General features: G+C 50.4%; 6 protein-coding genes across 6 annotated transcripts; all 6 read right to left on the reverse strand.

The window, feature by feature from the left end:
* Window positions 1-742: 742 nt before the first annotated feature.
* On the reverse strand, window positions 743-1,906 carry J4E78_001114 (uncharacterized protein; the record flags this gene model as incomplete). The annotated part of the gene is made up of 1 exon (XM_049361775.1): window positions 743-1,906. One exon carries the CDS (start codon window positions 1,904-1,906, stop codon window positions 743-745), a length of 1,164 nt encoding a protein of 387 aa, XP_049227058.1.
* Window positions 1,907-2,060: 154 nt separating this feature from the next.
* On the reverse strand, window positions 2,061-3,536 carry J4E78_001115 (uncharacterized protein; the record flags this gene model as incomplete). The annotated part of the gene is made up of 1 exon (XM_049361776.1): window positions 2,061-3,536. The coding sequence occupies one exon, from the start codon at window positions 3,534-3,536 to the stop codon at window positions 2,061-2,063; it is 1,476 nt and encodes a 491-aa protein (XP_049227059.1).
* A 672-nt stretch (window positions 3,537-4,208) lies between these two features.
* Window positions 4,209-5,376, reverse strand: J4E78_001116 (uncharacterized protein; the record flags this gene model as incomplete). Its single annotated transcript, XM_049361777.1, has 4 exons — window positions 4,209-4,603; window positions 4,663-4,878; window positions 4,931-5,245; window positions 5,304-5,376. 4 exons carry the CDS (start codon window positions 5,374-5,376, stop codon window positions 4,209-4,211), a joined length of 999 nt encoding a protein of 332 aa, XP_049227060.1.
* A 445-nt stretch (window positions 5,377-5,821) lies between these two features.
* Window positions 5,822-6,642, reverse strand: J4E78_001117 (uncharacterized protein; the record flags this gene model as incomplete). The annotated part of the gene is made up of 2 exons (XM_049361778.1): window positions 5,822-6,228; window positions 6,279-6,642. The coding sequence occupies 2 exons, from the start codon at window positions 6,640-6,642 to the stop codon at window positions 5,822-5,824; spliced, it is 771 nt and encodes a 256-aa protein (XP_049227061.1).
* Window positions 6,643-8,396: 1,754 nt separating this feature from the next.
* Window positions 8,397-9,499, reverse strand: J4E78_001118 (uncharacterized protein; the record flags this gene model as incomplete). Its single annotated transcript, XM_049361779.1, has 3 exons — window positions 8,397-8,828; window positions 8,882-9,126; window positions 9,178-9,499. 3 exons carry the CDS (start codon window positions 9,497-9,499, stop codon window positions 8,397-8,399), a joined length of 999 nt encoding a protein of 332 aa, XP_049227062.1.
* A 2,116-nt stretch (window positions 9,500-11,615) lies between these two features.
* Window positions 11,616-12,554, reverse strand: J4E78_001119 (uncharacterized protein; the record flags this gene model as incomplete). The annotated part of the gene is made up of 3 exons (XM_049361780.1): window positions 11,616-11,837; window positions 11,885-12,305; window positions 12,361-12,554. The coding sequence occupies 3 exons, from the start codon at window positions 12,552-12,554 to the stop codon at window positions 11,616-11,618; spliced, it is 837 nt and encodes a 278-aa protein (XP_049227063.1).
* Between the last annotated feature and the right edge of the window lie 182 nt (window positions 12,555-12,736).

Genomic DNA, 12,736 nt, shown 5'->3' on the forward strand with positions numbered 1-12,736 from the left:
GTAGCATTATTACACCTCCACTCGTTATGCAGCTTGACCATCGTTCAGACACTCGAGCTGATCAGCCACGATGTCTGCTGAAAAACTTCATCCTGCCGGCCGACGCTGATGACTTAGGTTGGAAAGCGCGCAGACTGATGGAGCTAGCGCAACGTTCTAGTTCTGACCGCAAGTACAGTCGTCACCCGAGCCACTGAAGTTCTTTCCACAATATCCACAGCGGGGACCGCTTGTATTGCGGGTGGTAGTTGACACTGTAGTATTTTAGCAGGAAGAAAAAAGCAGTAGAGCTCTTGATTTACAGTACATACTGGCTATTTTCGTTGTTCTAAGGTTGATGGATAAGCTGTATGTTGGTGCTTTTGGCTGTGCAAGTGGTTCGACGATGCTGGTACTATATGGTTGTTGTGGTATTGTGTCTTTAAGAAGTTGTGGTGTCGAGGAGCAGACCGATGCCTTTTATACTGCATAGTACTTGTAAAGACTTCCATGTCACTTTCAGGGACCCTGGAATCTGGCAAAAGACTTCAAAATTTACAAGAGTCAGCGGCTACCACTAGAGCGTAGTATTCACGAAAGACAAGTGACTGCAAACTGACAGCTGCAATGCATGGAATTGACCAAATACCATGGTAGATTCTGGACGGGCTCTATATCTGATTTGGATGTCAAAAGCCTGGGGTGTTATTCAACTGGCTCTAAATATAGCTGCCTGACTCTCTGTGGTGCTTTCTCATGTTTCTCATTGCTTCTCAAGATCCTTCAGTACCCGTTGTGTAAGCTCATCGTTATCTTCCTTTGAAAAAGGACGCGAAGGTCGCTCCATACTATCCCCAACAGTCTTGGGTATCCAACCTTCTAGCGCGTCGTCACTTAGCTCCAAATTTTCCCTCACAATCCACCGGCGACGAATCTCCGCGCTGATACCGGTGTTCTGCCTGGCGCTGGAGTCAGCGATGAGATGCACGGCTTTGACCAGCTTCTCGGAAGCTTCTCCGCCTGAAATCATATGGCGTGTCTTCTTTTTGAACATGAGATAAAAGTCCAAATGCTGGTTGCAGTTACCTAGTGAGATGTCTTTGACAGCTGTTTCGAATGCTGAAGGGAAGAAGCCCGCCATCTCCCAATCGATGATAGCAGCGAGATCGTACAGCAGGCCATCTTGGGCTTGCCATCTTCTTACAAGCAGGTTTCGTGGTTCCAGGTCGTTGTGTGAGAAAACCACGTTTCCGTTGAGGGTTTTTAGATCCTGCTCTGAAAGGTGGATTTCACCTAATGCTGGTAACGCGGATTTGATGATAACACCGTCTCCGTCTAAGGACACCTCTATGCTGGAAGTAGCACAGGTTGGGTCTTGATGCTTAGCGATAAATAATGTGAGGAACTCGCGAATATCCTTAGCGAAACCAATTCTTGCACTGCCGAATTCAAAAGCTTGAACAACATTTACCGGACTTGTATCGGGAATAAGCCATCGAGCGAGTTTACGCGGCTCTCTGACGTCTTGAATTGCATCCATAGCATTGACAAGATCATCGACCAAGAACGACTTTTGCGCGAGATCAAGGGATGGCCAAACAGATTCCAGCGTCACAGTGTCAGTCACAAACTCAGTAACCGTGTAATCCACATTCTTTTTGTCTCCCGTTACTGCCTCCCCAAAAGCGAGTTGTTTGGGAACATATGTTCGAATTTGGACGGCGGCTGCCTCTTGAATAGCAGAAACGATGGCGAGTGACCCACTTGACGCGTCAATCCGGACGATGACAGCGGGGCTGTTTTCAAATTCTGCCTTGAATGTGCAGTTGGTGAAGGAGTTGGCCAGTATATCGATTGAAGTTGGTTGCGATTCAGGGAAGATTGTCGAAATGACGGCGGCATCAGGAACAAGTAGACGATCATCCATCTTCTAAAGGCTATGTCTGCTGAGGTAACGGAGGAGAATGTATGTCGTGCGACAAGGCGGTTCTTATATCGTGGCGAAGCCCCAGTGACCCACGTCATAAGCGTAGCTGGCGTGTTTGTCTGCCCCTTCTGACCTGTCAAGCCATTTGTTTGCTCTACACCATGCTAGGTACCCCAAAACCCATATCCTCAAGAAAGGCCGATGGGTCAGCAAAACTGGCCCAATCATCGAAAGCTGCGAATGAACCTGATGCAGATGTCGTTAAAGCCTCGACAGGGGCGAAAGGAGCTGCGTACGATGCCTGAGATATGTCTTTATCCGTTGGCCTAGCCTCAAATGGAGGCTTGTATGCTGTCGGTATGTTTGACGCCAAGCACGAGAACTTTGTGTCATAGAAAGACTTCGCCCACTTGATCTTCGCAGACCACTTCGCAAAGGCTTCGTTCTTCAGGTTCAGGCTATCAGGATGCGCCTGCGATACAGCATCGTACCGTCGAGAAGCCTCGCCCAGAAGCGTCGAAAAGTCGACGAATTCTCTGAGAGCTTGAACATCCCAGCCGTCCATCTCTATCAGACTTGCTCGGACAAGCACAACGAATATGTACGCAAACTGCGCAAAGACGCCGAATGGAACAACAAGATAGTCCTCGACGGGTAGTTCTAGGTATATCTCTGTGTACTCTTTGGCCGCGTCCATGCATTGCCACATTCCGTCTAGTCGCTGCCGTAGGTCCGTTTCCTTGACTGTGTGGGTGGCGAGATTCCCGAATGAGCGTTCCCAGATCGCGGTTCGGGTACAGGCTTGCTGCAAACGCGACACTATCGCCGTCGCTGCGTTTCCAGATGCTAGCGCAGCCCTGTCGAGGTCGCTCAAGAATGATTTGGCATACAGTTGCACTGGAGCATGCTCGCAGTCGGTAGCCATGGCTTCTTGCATGATGCGCTGGCTCTGCGCTAGCTGTACGAGCAGAAAATCGCTTTCGTATTCTCGAGCTTGCTTTAGTACCTCGGCGCAAGCTGTATGCCATGGAGTCCAGTTAAGGTTGTCGATCTTCCGGAACGATGTAAATATCTGTGAGGTCAGATAAAATGTTCCGAGAACTGCACGTCGCTCATCGTTCGTTACGACCTTTGCCGGTTGTGGCACACCGTGCGCTTGTGACGCTGCCATCAAAGCCGCCTTCTCACAAAACCCTGGTGCGCGATCGATATCCAGGTCATGAGTGAGCGCCATGGTAAGGTGTAGAAGTACTGTGTGACTTGGTGGTGCGAAGAGATGCGGGTTATACCAGTTTCCAATCACTAGCATACCCTGTAACAGGTCGAGTGATTTCTCACCGTTGATCAACACCCTCTCGGAGATTTCTCGTATGAGGTTCTTGACCATGATCTGTTGGGCTGCTGTATCATGGAAGAAAGCTACTGTTTTGATGGCCTGTAACAAGAACGGCTTCTTGCTGACCAAGCTCGAAACATCGGTACCAGCTGGAAACACCACAAAAGGCATGTGAGGTGCCATTAGTCTCTGGTAACGATCGAATAAAATGTCCGTGTTTATTTCGTTCATCTGAAGCATCGCGTCGCGAGCAGGAGTAGTACTACCGACAGATCCAGTAGTGCTTGGAGTCATGGTCAGTGGTACCTCAAGGGATTCTTTTGTCTGCCGTAAAGCAGAAGTATGCACATCCGACTTTGTAAATGCCTCTGACGCTTGCTTGTTGGCCAGAGCTTCGGTTATGTCTACAAGCTGTGCCTCGAGATGCTGCAATTGAGCGGACCGTCTACTTACAGTTTAGCATCGTGAACCCGGACGTTGGATGCCGCTCGAACTTGACTCACGTTATTGTTTTTGCCCTGCTTCTGCGTTTCGTTGGCTCACGAGTCTGGCAGATCTTATGAAGTCGTGTACATCTAAGAATATGTTAAGCTTTTTGAACTCGTTCAAGATAATCCCCCGGACTGATGACTCATGCTAATTGATCAGTCATGCTGTAGTCACTAACCTTTCGCAGTTGCTGCTCTCAGAACGCCTCACACATTTGCTCTTCGCCTTCGCACAGACTGCACACGATCCATGCTGTGCATGAGTCGTGTTTTGCGACGTGGCTGTTACTCCTTCAGATTCTTCGTATACTGAACTCATTGCGACTAGGATGTAGCAGTAAAGTATTGAGAACTCGTAAAGTAAGAGTGATGATGAGGACGACGAAGTTGATGGCAATAGGTAAATCAACATGGCAATATCTCCGTCCGTCTAAACTCCGAAATCTGCAGTATGACAACATCAATCTCGGCTCAACTTTCAACCGTTCAGCAGCTTCTCATGCGCTCCTCCATATCTTTTACCTGCAACGGGAAATGTCTCCTGAGCTTTTCGAAGGTCTTCCATATCCTCATCAGTCAACTCTAACAGCTTGCTGTTCAAGGTAACGCGTTCGATGTTGGTAGACCCTGGAATGGGAATCGCCCCTTGCCGCGCTACCCAAGCGATAGCGACTTGTGCCGACTTGAGGCCTTTATCCTGGGCAATCTTCTCCACGGCCTCGGCAAGCCTGTAGTTCTGATCAAACACTTCAGGCCGAAAGCGATCGAACATCTTCGGGCGAAAATCGTTGGGCGAAAGATCATCGAGCGACTTGAAACTGCCCGTGAGCCAGCCTCGACCGACCGGACTGTACGCAATCACAGGTATCTCGACTATATTGGTGTTGTCAGCGTCAGATCTTCAAAGCAAATTCTTCCGCGGAAAGACATACGTTCAGAGCATGCTTCCATGATTCCATTCTGAAGGGGATCGGGTGTGAACAGGCTCAGCTCGATTTCTACGGCTGAGATCGGGTGAACGGCATGAGCTTTGCGAATGGTGTCTGCATTGACTTCAGATAGTCCAATGCCCCCGATCTTACCCTCTTTAACCAGCTCGGCCAAAGCTTTGATGGATGTTTGAACGGGCGTGTTGGGATCGATGCGTGCTGGCATTCCATCAGTTGTTGCTACAAGATCAACTTGCCGACGTGCTCATACCCATCTCGAAGATATCAATGGATTTCGCGCCCCCTAGCCCTTCCAGAGCCTGCTCAACAGATGCGCGAATGGCCTCTGGGCTGCCTACTGGGCCTGTTCCATGATTGAAGGCGCCCTTGATGTTGACGACAACCTTTTCAGCATCCTCGGGGTATTTTTCGAAGTAGTGGCGCATCAGATGTACGGAGTTTGACTCCGGCGTGCCATAGTGAAGACCTCCGTTCCATAGGTTTGCACCTTGGTCTAATGCGGTCTTCAGCAGACTGATTTGATGCTCGCGCTCAAACTGAGGAAATGGAGCAGGAAGAGTCAAGCCTGGAGAGTCTGCTGTCAGTACGTTGCGTCTAGAATGCTCAGGCAGCGTGGGACGGACCTAACATTCCGAGCCCGACAGGGCCCACTGGCTTGCCACACACGCGTGTAGCTGCTGCTCTTCCAATACTCATGACGGGCGATAAATAGTAAAAGAAGCCTTGCAGGCTGTCAAGTTCATAGTAAGGGACGATCTGATTGAGATAGATGATACGTATGGCTGGTAACAACGACCATGCTCTTATAGCTTTATTCTGAACGGTGCTGCGAGCCACAACACCGTCCGTCCCCGTGTCTCGAGCATGCATAATTCGGCATCATTTCAATCTTATGAGAAAGTAGGAAGCGACTGTTGTTGCGCCGTTCCCGGTCCCCGTTGGATGTTTGTGTGGCTTGCTGGGGAGGGAACGGAACACTGCGACCGCGCGGTGGCAGCTTGGTGGGCAGTCGGCGCTTCGGGCGCTATTTGAACCTCCGCCCCGTTCGAGCGGCGGCTCAGCACCCACCTAGCACCCAACCTCAACACACAATAAGTACATGTTACGGCCCTCCTCAATCGCAAGCAGGTGATTCCCAAAATCAGACCATTGAGAACTTGTTGTTCTTGTCATATACCATAACCCTCAGCAGCATACTCGCAGGATCGTCATCCGCATCTGGCTTAATTACCAGATTCTCCAACAGAACGAAGCCCATATGCTGGTACAGTGGAAATCCCATCGGACTTGCCTCAAGGCCTACGTCAATGCCCGCAGCTAGAGCCTGGTCGACACCCCATTGAGTGAGCGCAGTGCCCGCACCGCGCCGACGATAGTCTGGATGGGTTGCAAGCAGAACGAGGTAGTAATTCTGAGGATACATCTTCTCCCAATATTTCGAGTGGGTGTAGTTCAGCGCTTGCTGAAAGGCGATCATGCGCTTCGGATCGCCATCACGCCGCCTGAACTCCTTTCCTATGGCCCAGTTCTCCACAAAGGTGATGTAACCTGTCATTTCTCAGTATTGTGTTCATCGAGGTTCGCGCGTGCATGCCCACAGTGTAGCGCGTTGAACACGCCCTTACTCCACAGGCCTGTCAGAGCCTGTGTCAGCATACTCTTCCCATTTCTCTCCCATAATGCGAACGCGATTATTGTCGCTACTGCTTCTCCACGATCTTCGCGCTTTTCCTTTAATGACGCGACTTCTTCAGCCACGATGAGCGTGATTTTGGGATGGTAGAGATAATGTTTGAACACTTGCAACCAAAAGAATTGACTGTCATCAGGATACTGGCGCCTGTACCTCCAGATGAATTCGAACCCCGGGTCATCAGGTAGACTAGCGAGGGCAACCGTCGTGACACGAGGGACGTCGCGAAGTTCAGCAAGCCTGACCCTGAAGGACGGTGTTGGCGACATGCTGTTTGAAGCTGGACGGGGCGGACGGCCGCCTGAGCTGGGGCGAACCCCTCATTTTATCGCTAAACAAAAGCCGCGGTACAGTACGCGGTTAGATCCATAGGATCTTTCTGCTTCTCAGGCCTGCCACAGTATGTGTAGGTGGTAAGACGGAGCTGCAGCCACCTGATTGCAAGTCCGAGATGATAGGCTGATAAGGTCCACGGAGACTTGAGGAAGGGGTGACCGCGTGCACGGGCCATGCAGCCTGCCGCTCCCCATCGATTGCCTCTGCCGCATTTTCCGCACGACATCAATGTGAAGATGTCGGTATGGGATCGACTCTCTGTTGAGCTCGTTGATGAGGTAGCGTTCTTCGTCTTCCGATTCGATACTGTAGGCTAACGAAAAGTCCAGATTTTCTCCTACCTTGCAAGGCCCGTGACTGAACCCCGGTATTCATGGGATGAGAGCAGGCCTATCCACGATTTTGATTACATATGTGGCCTCAGCGGCTATGACTACCCACATGTACTTCACCGGGAGCTGGAGATTCGGCTAGTCTGTAAAGCTTTCGACCACGCCATGACCCGTCTCTACTTCCAACATAAATATGCGACATTCCACACCTGGGAGAACACAGCTACCTCGAGACTTCAAGAATACATCATAGAAGAAGGCGCTAAGTTTGCGCCTTGCATAAAGCGCTTACGAATCATGTTGTCTGAATCAAGACTGAGCCCCGATGGATTGTTCGAAAAGAGAGACGTCGAAAATAATCCTGGGCTGGCTGGAAAGTTGGCCCTTTTGGTCGCGAACACGTCAGCCTTGGTCCCTCGGATCGAAGAGGCTGTCTCTGAATTACAAACGCTAAAACGCCTTGTTATTACGCTCGAAGAAAATTGGCGTAGCGCACCGTTGGAAGTTGATCAGCGAGACGATGAAGACTATGGCCTCAAGCTTGATCTTGACTTCCTGCAGCTCATTCGTAGCAACATCGCGAGCATATTCTCCTCGCCACGCGTACATCTTCCTTTGCTGACTTATCTTCGACTTACGCTGCCCTCAGCATACGACATTGCGATCATCGGCGCTTGTATTCAGGACGATATGGCCATGCAACTGCGACATTTGTTTTTGGAATACATCGATGGCACAGGGCCATTCGGTGATCGCGCGTACGACCTTGACGAGAGGTCTGTTAACGACGATCACGGAACCCCACTCTACTCTAACCTGCAAACGCGTTTTCCAAATACGGATTACATGGACGGCATATGCACCTTGGTGTCGCGTTGTCGCAATCTCGAATCTCTTGGCCTGAAGGGCACTCAATACTGCAACCTTGAATCGCTCATGTGGCGCCCGACCGGAGATGGGCTCAAGACCTTATACATTCACCGTGCGAGAACCCCTTCTTCAGTCTTACTTGCTCTCCTATCCCCGTCCACCAGTATCCCAGAGTCGTCGTCGAGCTCTAGAATTGTTTCGGTGGAGCTTTCAGACGTGGACCTCCACGGAAGTGCGTGGGGCACGATCTTTGATCACTTGGGATATAGTCCGCTACTCGCCTACTTTGATATGAAGGACATTTTGACAGGGAGGAGCGACCAAGGGAGCTTAGTCAATTTGATAAGAAAGGTTGATGCTCGGGAAGGTTACTTGGGTGAGGATTTGCAGGACCTATACCGGGAGAGTTTGGACAGTTTTTTGAATGGAGAAAGTAACGGCTGAGGTTATAGAGTACATATCTGGCTTGTCCAAATACAATCTGTTCAGAAAGCTAGGGTTTGTCCCGCCTCTTTAGTAACAGCCGCTTTAACGTTCGCGCTGCCCAATAATTCGTACTTGTAGGGCAAGCTTTGCGCACTTAGTGTACCCTTGGGAGCTGTATTGGCGCTCTGCCCACCAAACAACACGTCCTCAACGACTGCATATCCATCCTCCGCGCTACTCTCCGTGTAAACCATCTTCTTGCCACTGTTCTCAAAGACCGAGCTTTGAACCAGGGCTTGCGCACCCATGCGGGTGTTCACACCTGTAGACTGCTCGTTGTAGTAATTGTTGAAGATGTGCGCTGTGCCAAATCGGAGCAATGGTCCGCGACTGTTGACGCGGTAGAAGTGGTTGTTTGCGTATGTTACGCGGAGGTGGCCAGTGTCTTCGGCGGCGTTCTTGTCGGAATGGCCTGCCAAGGTGCCTTTGGACTGCGCTGCATTAGCCAGTGTGTATTTTCGTGAAGATGAACATGAGGACGTACATGGTTGTGAAAGTAGGTGTTGGAGATGGTTACGAAGTCAGCAGCGTGCGAAAGATCGACCAGCCCATCGTAGGTGTCTTTGCCAACTGTCTCGTCACCATAGTAGTCGCAATGATCGACCCATACATTGGTAGAGAGTTGAATGGTAGTGGCATCGCCGTACTCGGCGGGTACCCTGCCGATCTTCATATTGCGTACAATCACATTCTTCTGCCCTAGAATTGTGAGACCGATGCCAGTCAGGGCTGTATCGTGTTAGTCAGAACTCATGCAACTTGGAAAGGCAAAAGACGTACAGCTTCCAGTCTTTCCAATGATGGTCTTGTCCGAGCCAACCTGTACTTTTGCAGCACCATTGATAGCTCCTTGAACTACAATGTTCAAGGGTCCGGAAGAGTTGGCCGCTGCCGAGAGTTGGGGTAAAGTGCTCACGGTGGTAGTAGGACCACCGGCTCCCCCCTTTGTCCCACCATTTGCCATCGCGAAACCAACATTAGCAGCATCTGTAATGCTAGCCCTCTTCTCCAAGGCTCTTGCTGGTGTGTCCTGATAAGTTGGGGTAGGCGATGCTGTGACTGCAGCCACCGCAACGAGTAGAAAGGAGGTAGAAAGCTTCATGGCTAGTACTTGGTGCGACTTGAGATGATGGTGCTTGGTCGTTCTGGCTGAACCTATGTACACGTCGAAGCTCCATTATGTATAACACGTCGGCGTTTGGACCGCAATAATTTTCGCTGATCATCTCCGTGAAGCTCAAGGAGTGGCTTGATCTCCACCGACTTCATATAAACAACGAACCCTCTTAGGTGGAATTCGATGGCGAATGTCGCCGCGGAAACGCCTGAATACTTGGAGTAACATGAATCATTCCGCGTGACCAATGTGTAGCTCGATTGGGTAGTTTGGACGTGCATCACGGCTGTGGCCGAGCGTTGGCTGATGCATGCGAAACATATCGGTCCGGAGAAACCCCTGGTTGGAGGAAGTTAGCTCAATCCGGTCACCCCAGATTTGCATCTATCTAGCATCACAATGCCAAGTCTGGGGAATATCGTTAGCTTAAGGAATGTTGCGGGGAATACAACGCGTTGATACTGTTGATTTTGAAAGAACATGCTTGTGGATGATGCGCATGGTCATATTCTGATTTTGGTGTGAGTTAACATCGCGACATCGACCCCGGCACCAGGACTGAACACGACTGCAACGATTGAGGCATCCTCAATCTTCAAACCCAGGCACGGTTTTCGTAATCGGCATTAGTACCTCCAACCATGATGTTTCCATTGCCATTGGCAACCGCAAAACCAGCGCAACTGTGATCAAGTCTCGTGCAACCGTCAATGACAGCCAAGACACTCCATGCAAGATCGATGCTATGCCATACAAGTCAGGTTTGTTCTGTTTCATAGTCGTTTGTGCGGAGTAAAGGAGCGAAGATAAGCATACCAGTAACTAGTCTCATGCTGACCCGTTGTACTTATACCAACGACAACGCCATTGAACCCGTGCCAACACACCGTTCTCGGTTCTCTACTGTCGAACTCACAGAGAGTTTTGCCGAGAATGCGAAGATAATTGAAGCAGGAAATGAGATTGTTGACGTCTGTATAGGATCCATCTTCCGGGCCGCACACCAGTGTATTGTCTGAGGTGGCGGTTTGAGCTGCAGGGTGTTAGATGATTCCCACCTGAAAATGCGACAGGTACTTGTAATGATACGTGCTCACCGCTGGAACCTCGTACTATTGGCCACTCAAGTAGATCAGCTGTAGTAAGATTCAGAGATGCTAGAGACGGGAAACCTGGTCCTGGGATAAGTTCAGAGTGTACGTCTGGAATTGCATCTGAACAGTTTCCGAGCGTCAAGAGGGAGATAATGGGAAGACAGATTCTGAAAAGCATGGTGGACAGAGAGGCGCCTCTAACATGCCAAAACCTGGATTGGCCTCGAATATATCCTGTTACACAATAGCTATGTTTCCGTCAACTTTACGCTATTCATTGCCCTGGCCATAGTGTGATTGCTGCAAAACTTGATCGTCGCTTTCCTGTACACGTCGCATAGGTTAGCTTCGGGTACGACTGACATAGAAGAGTTAAACGTACCAGGCAGAATGGCCAAAAACGTTTATCAATGTGCAAATCATGTGCTTGTTGCACAGGATGATAGACCGAGTTCGCACGAGGTTACTGCGCGTGGGCGCTATCGATTGATAGCCATGCGATCACGACTCAGCACATGCACCCGGGGAACGCGCGTAACAGCCCGATGAGAAAAAAGACTCACAAACACGGTTACATGTGTATCGTGACAATGCTCGGCTCCTGTGATTGTGAACGGCTACGGTAGCTGTCAACAGGTACTCTGCCGTTGCAGTCGCACCAAAATACCTTCCAAATATCCGTCCAATTGAAACGACGCAAGAAAAAGGCAATGGAACGGCGCTCGGATAGGTGTTGGATACGAATTTCAGTAAAAGACGGTGGATTTAGAAACAACCATGCGAGTGGGGATAATGTGATGCGACGTATAGATGGCTGTACAATAGATGTGATATATCAAATCAGCTCGTGCTGACAAGTGTCATGCCTCAACACAGTGACCAGGTGTATCCAGGGAAGCGATCGCTGCCCGCGGAGTAGTAAGCATTCCTACCAACCAGGAACGAGCGCCATTGCGCCAAATAACAAAACAATGCAGGTGCAGTGGGAATGCAGTACCAACATGTGTCTACCTATCTCTGCCTAGTCTTTCCTCGTAGTCATCCACCAATTCGTATGCCGGCCTAAACTTCGGCTTCGAGGCGCCTGTCCCATTCCCAGTCTGGGGTACTTGTTGCGTAGACGGCTGGCGTACGAGCTTTGGGTTTGGGTGGGTATCAGTAGTTCCACCCAATGAGGTATATCCGCGGTCGTATAGCGAGCAGTAAGGTATGTTGAGGAAACGTATAAACTGAAGAAGTCAGTAAGCAAATGATACAGTGTGTGCATTGCGCGTACGGTCCATATATCCACATAGTGCCAGTCTATGACAGGATGTATCCGCACAAAGGCTGGCCACCCGGAGTCGGTCGGGTCAAAGAACTTCAGATGTTGGCCATGCGGATCCGTCCGCCGTGTCCCCACCAGGATCGCCTTGACAGATGGCATGTCTTTCAAGTAATCGGCGAAGGCAGCCTTCATGGGTTTCGCGTATTCTAGCAAGGCGAGCCAATATATCTTGCTACTATGCGCGACGAACTCCTCGACCTCGGGAAAGGGATGTGCGTCCTGTATGTACACGCATTGTACGGCGGTTTCGATGCTGGACGAGGGATTCGGGGTCTGCGTAAGACCCCGCCTGTGCATGGCGCAGAGGTATAGTATAAGAAGAACTAAACAGTCTTTGCCGCCATTATACGATAAAGACAGCTCTGGTAGACTACGTAGCTGTCAGTCCCTAGCTTCCGCACGCCGCCTACATGGTCAGCACCAACCTGTACTTCTCCAGAGCCTCTCCTATGACCCTCAGCGAGGTTCGCGTCTGCTCCTGCACATTCTTGACGCGATCAGACACATCTGTCGCGTCGAGAAACGTGACTATGCGGTCATTGATGCGCGTGCATAGCTCGTCGAAGGGCAGCGGGGTATCGGAGACAAGGGGATCTGAAAATCCGGAGGCGGTATTCATTGCAGCAAAAGTGCGCTAATCACGACATCAGATGCAGATGTAGGCGATTACGGTAGGGGTAGTGTCGACGATTGGCCGTACGGGGGTGCTGGTTCATGCCATGATGCGTGTGTCGGCCGTGCCAGGAGAGGCGAACAGGTGGAGGTAGCCGGTGCCTTATCGATAAGCGGACTGGATCCTCG

This window comes from Alternaria triticimaculans (genome assembly GCF_023758025.1).
Source record: "Alternaria triticimaculans strain BMP 0046 chromosome Unknown scaffold_1, whole genome shotgun sequence".
In the NCBI taxonomy this organism is placed as follows: Eukaryota; Fungi; Ascomycota; class Dothideomycetes; order Pleosporales; family Pleosporaceae; genus Alternaria; species Alternaria triticimaculans.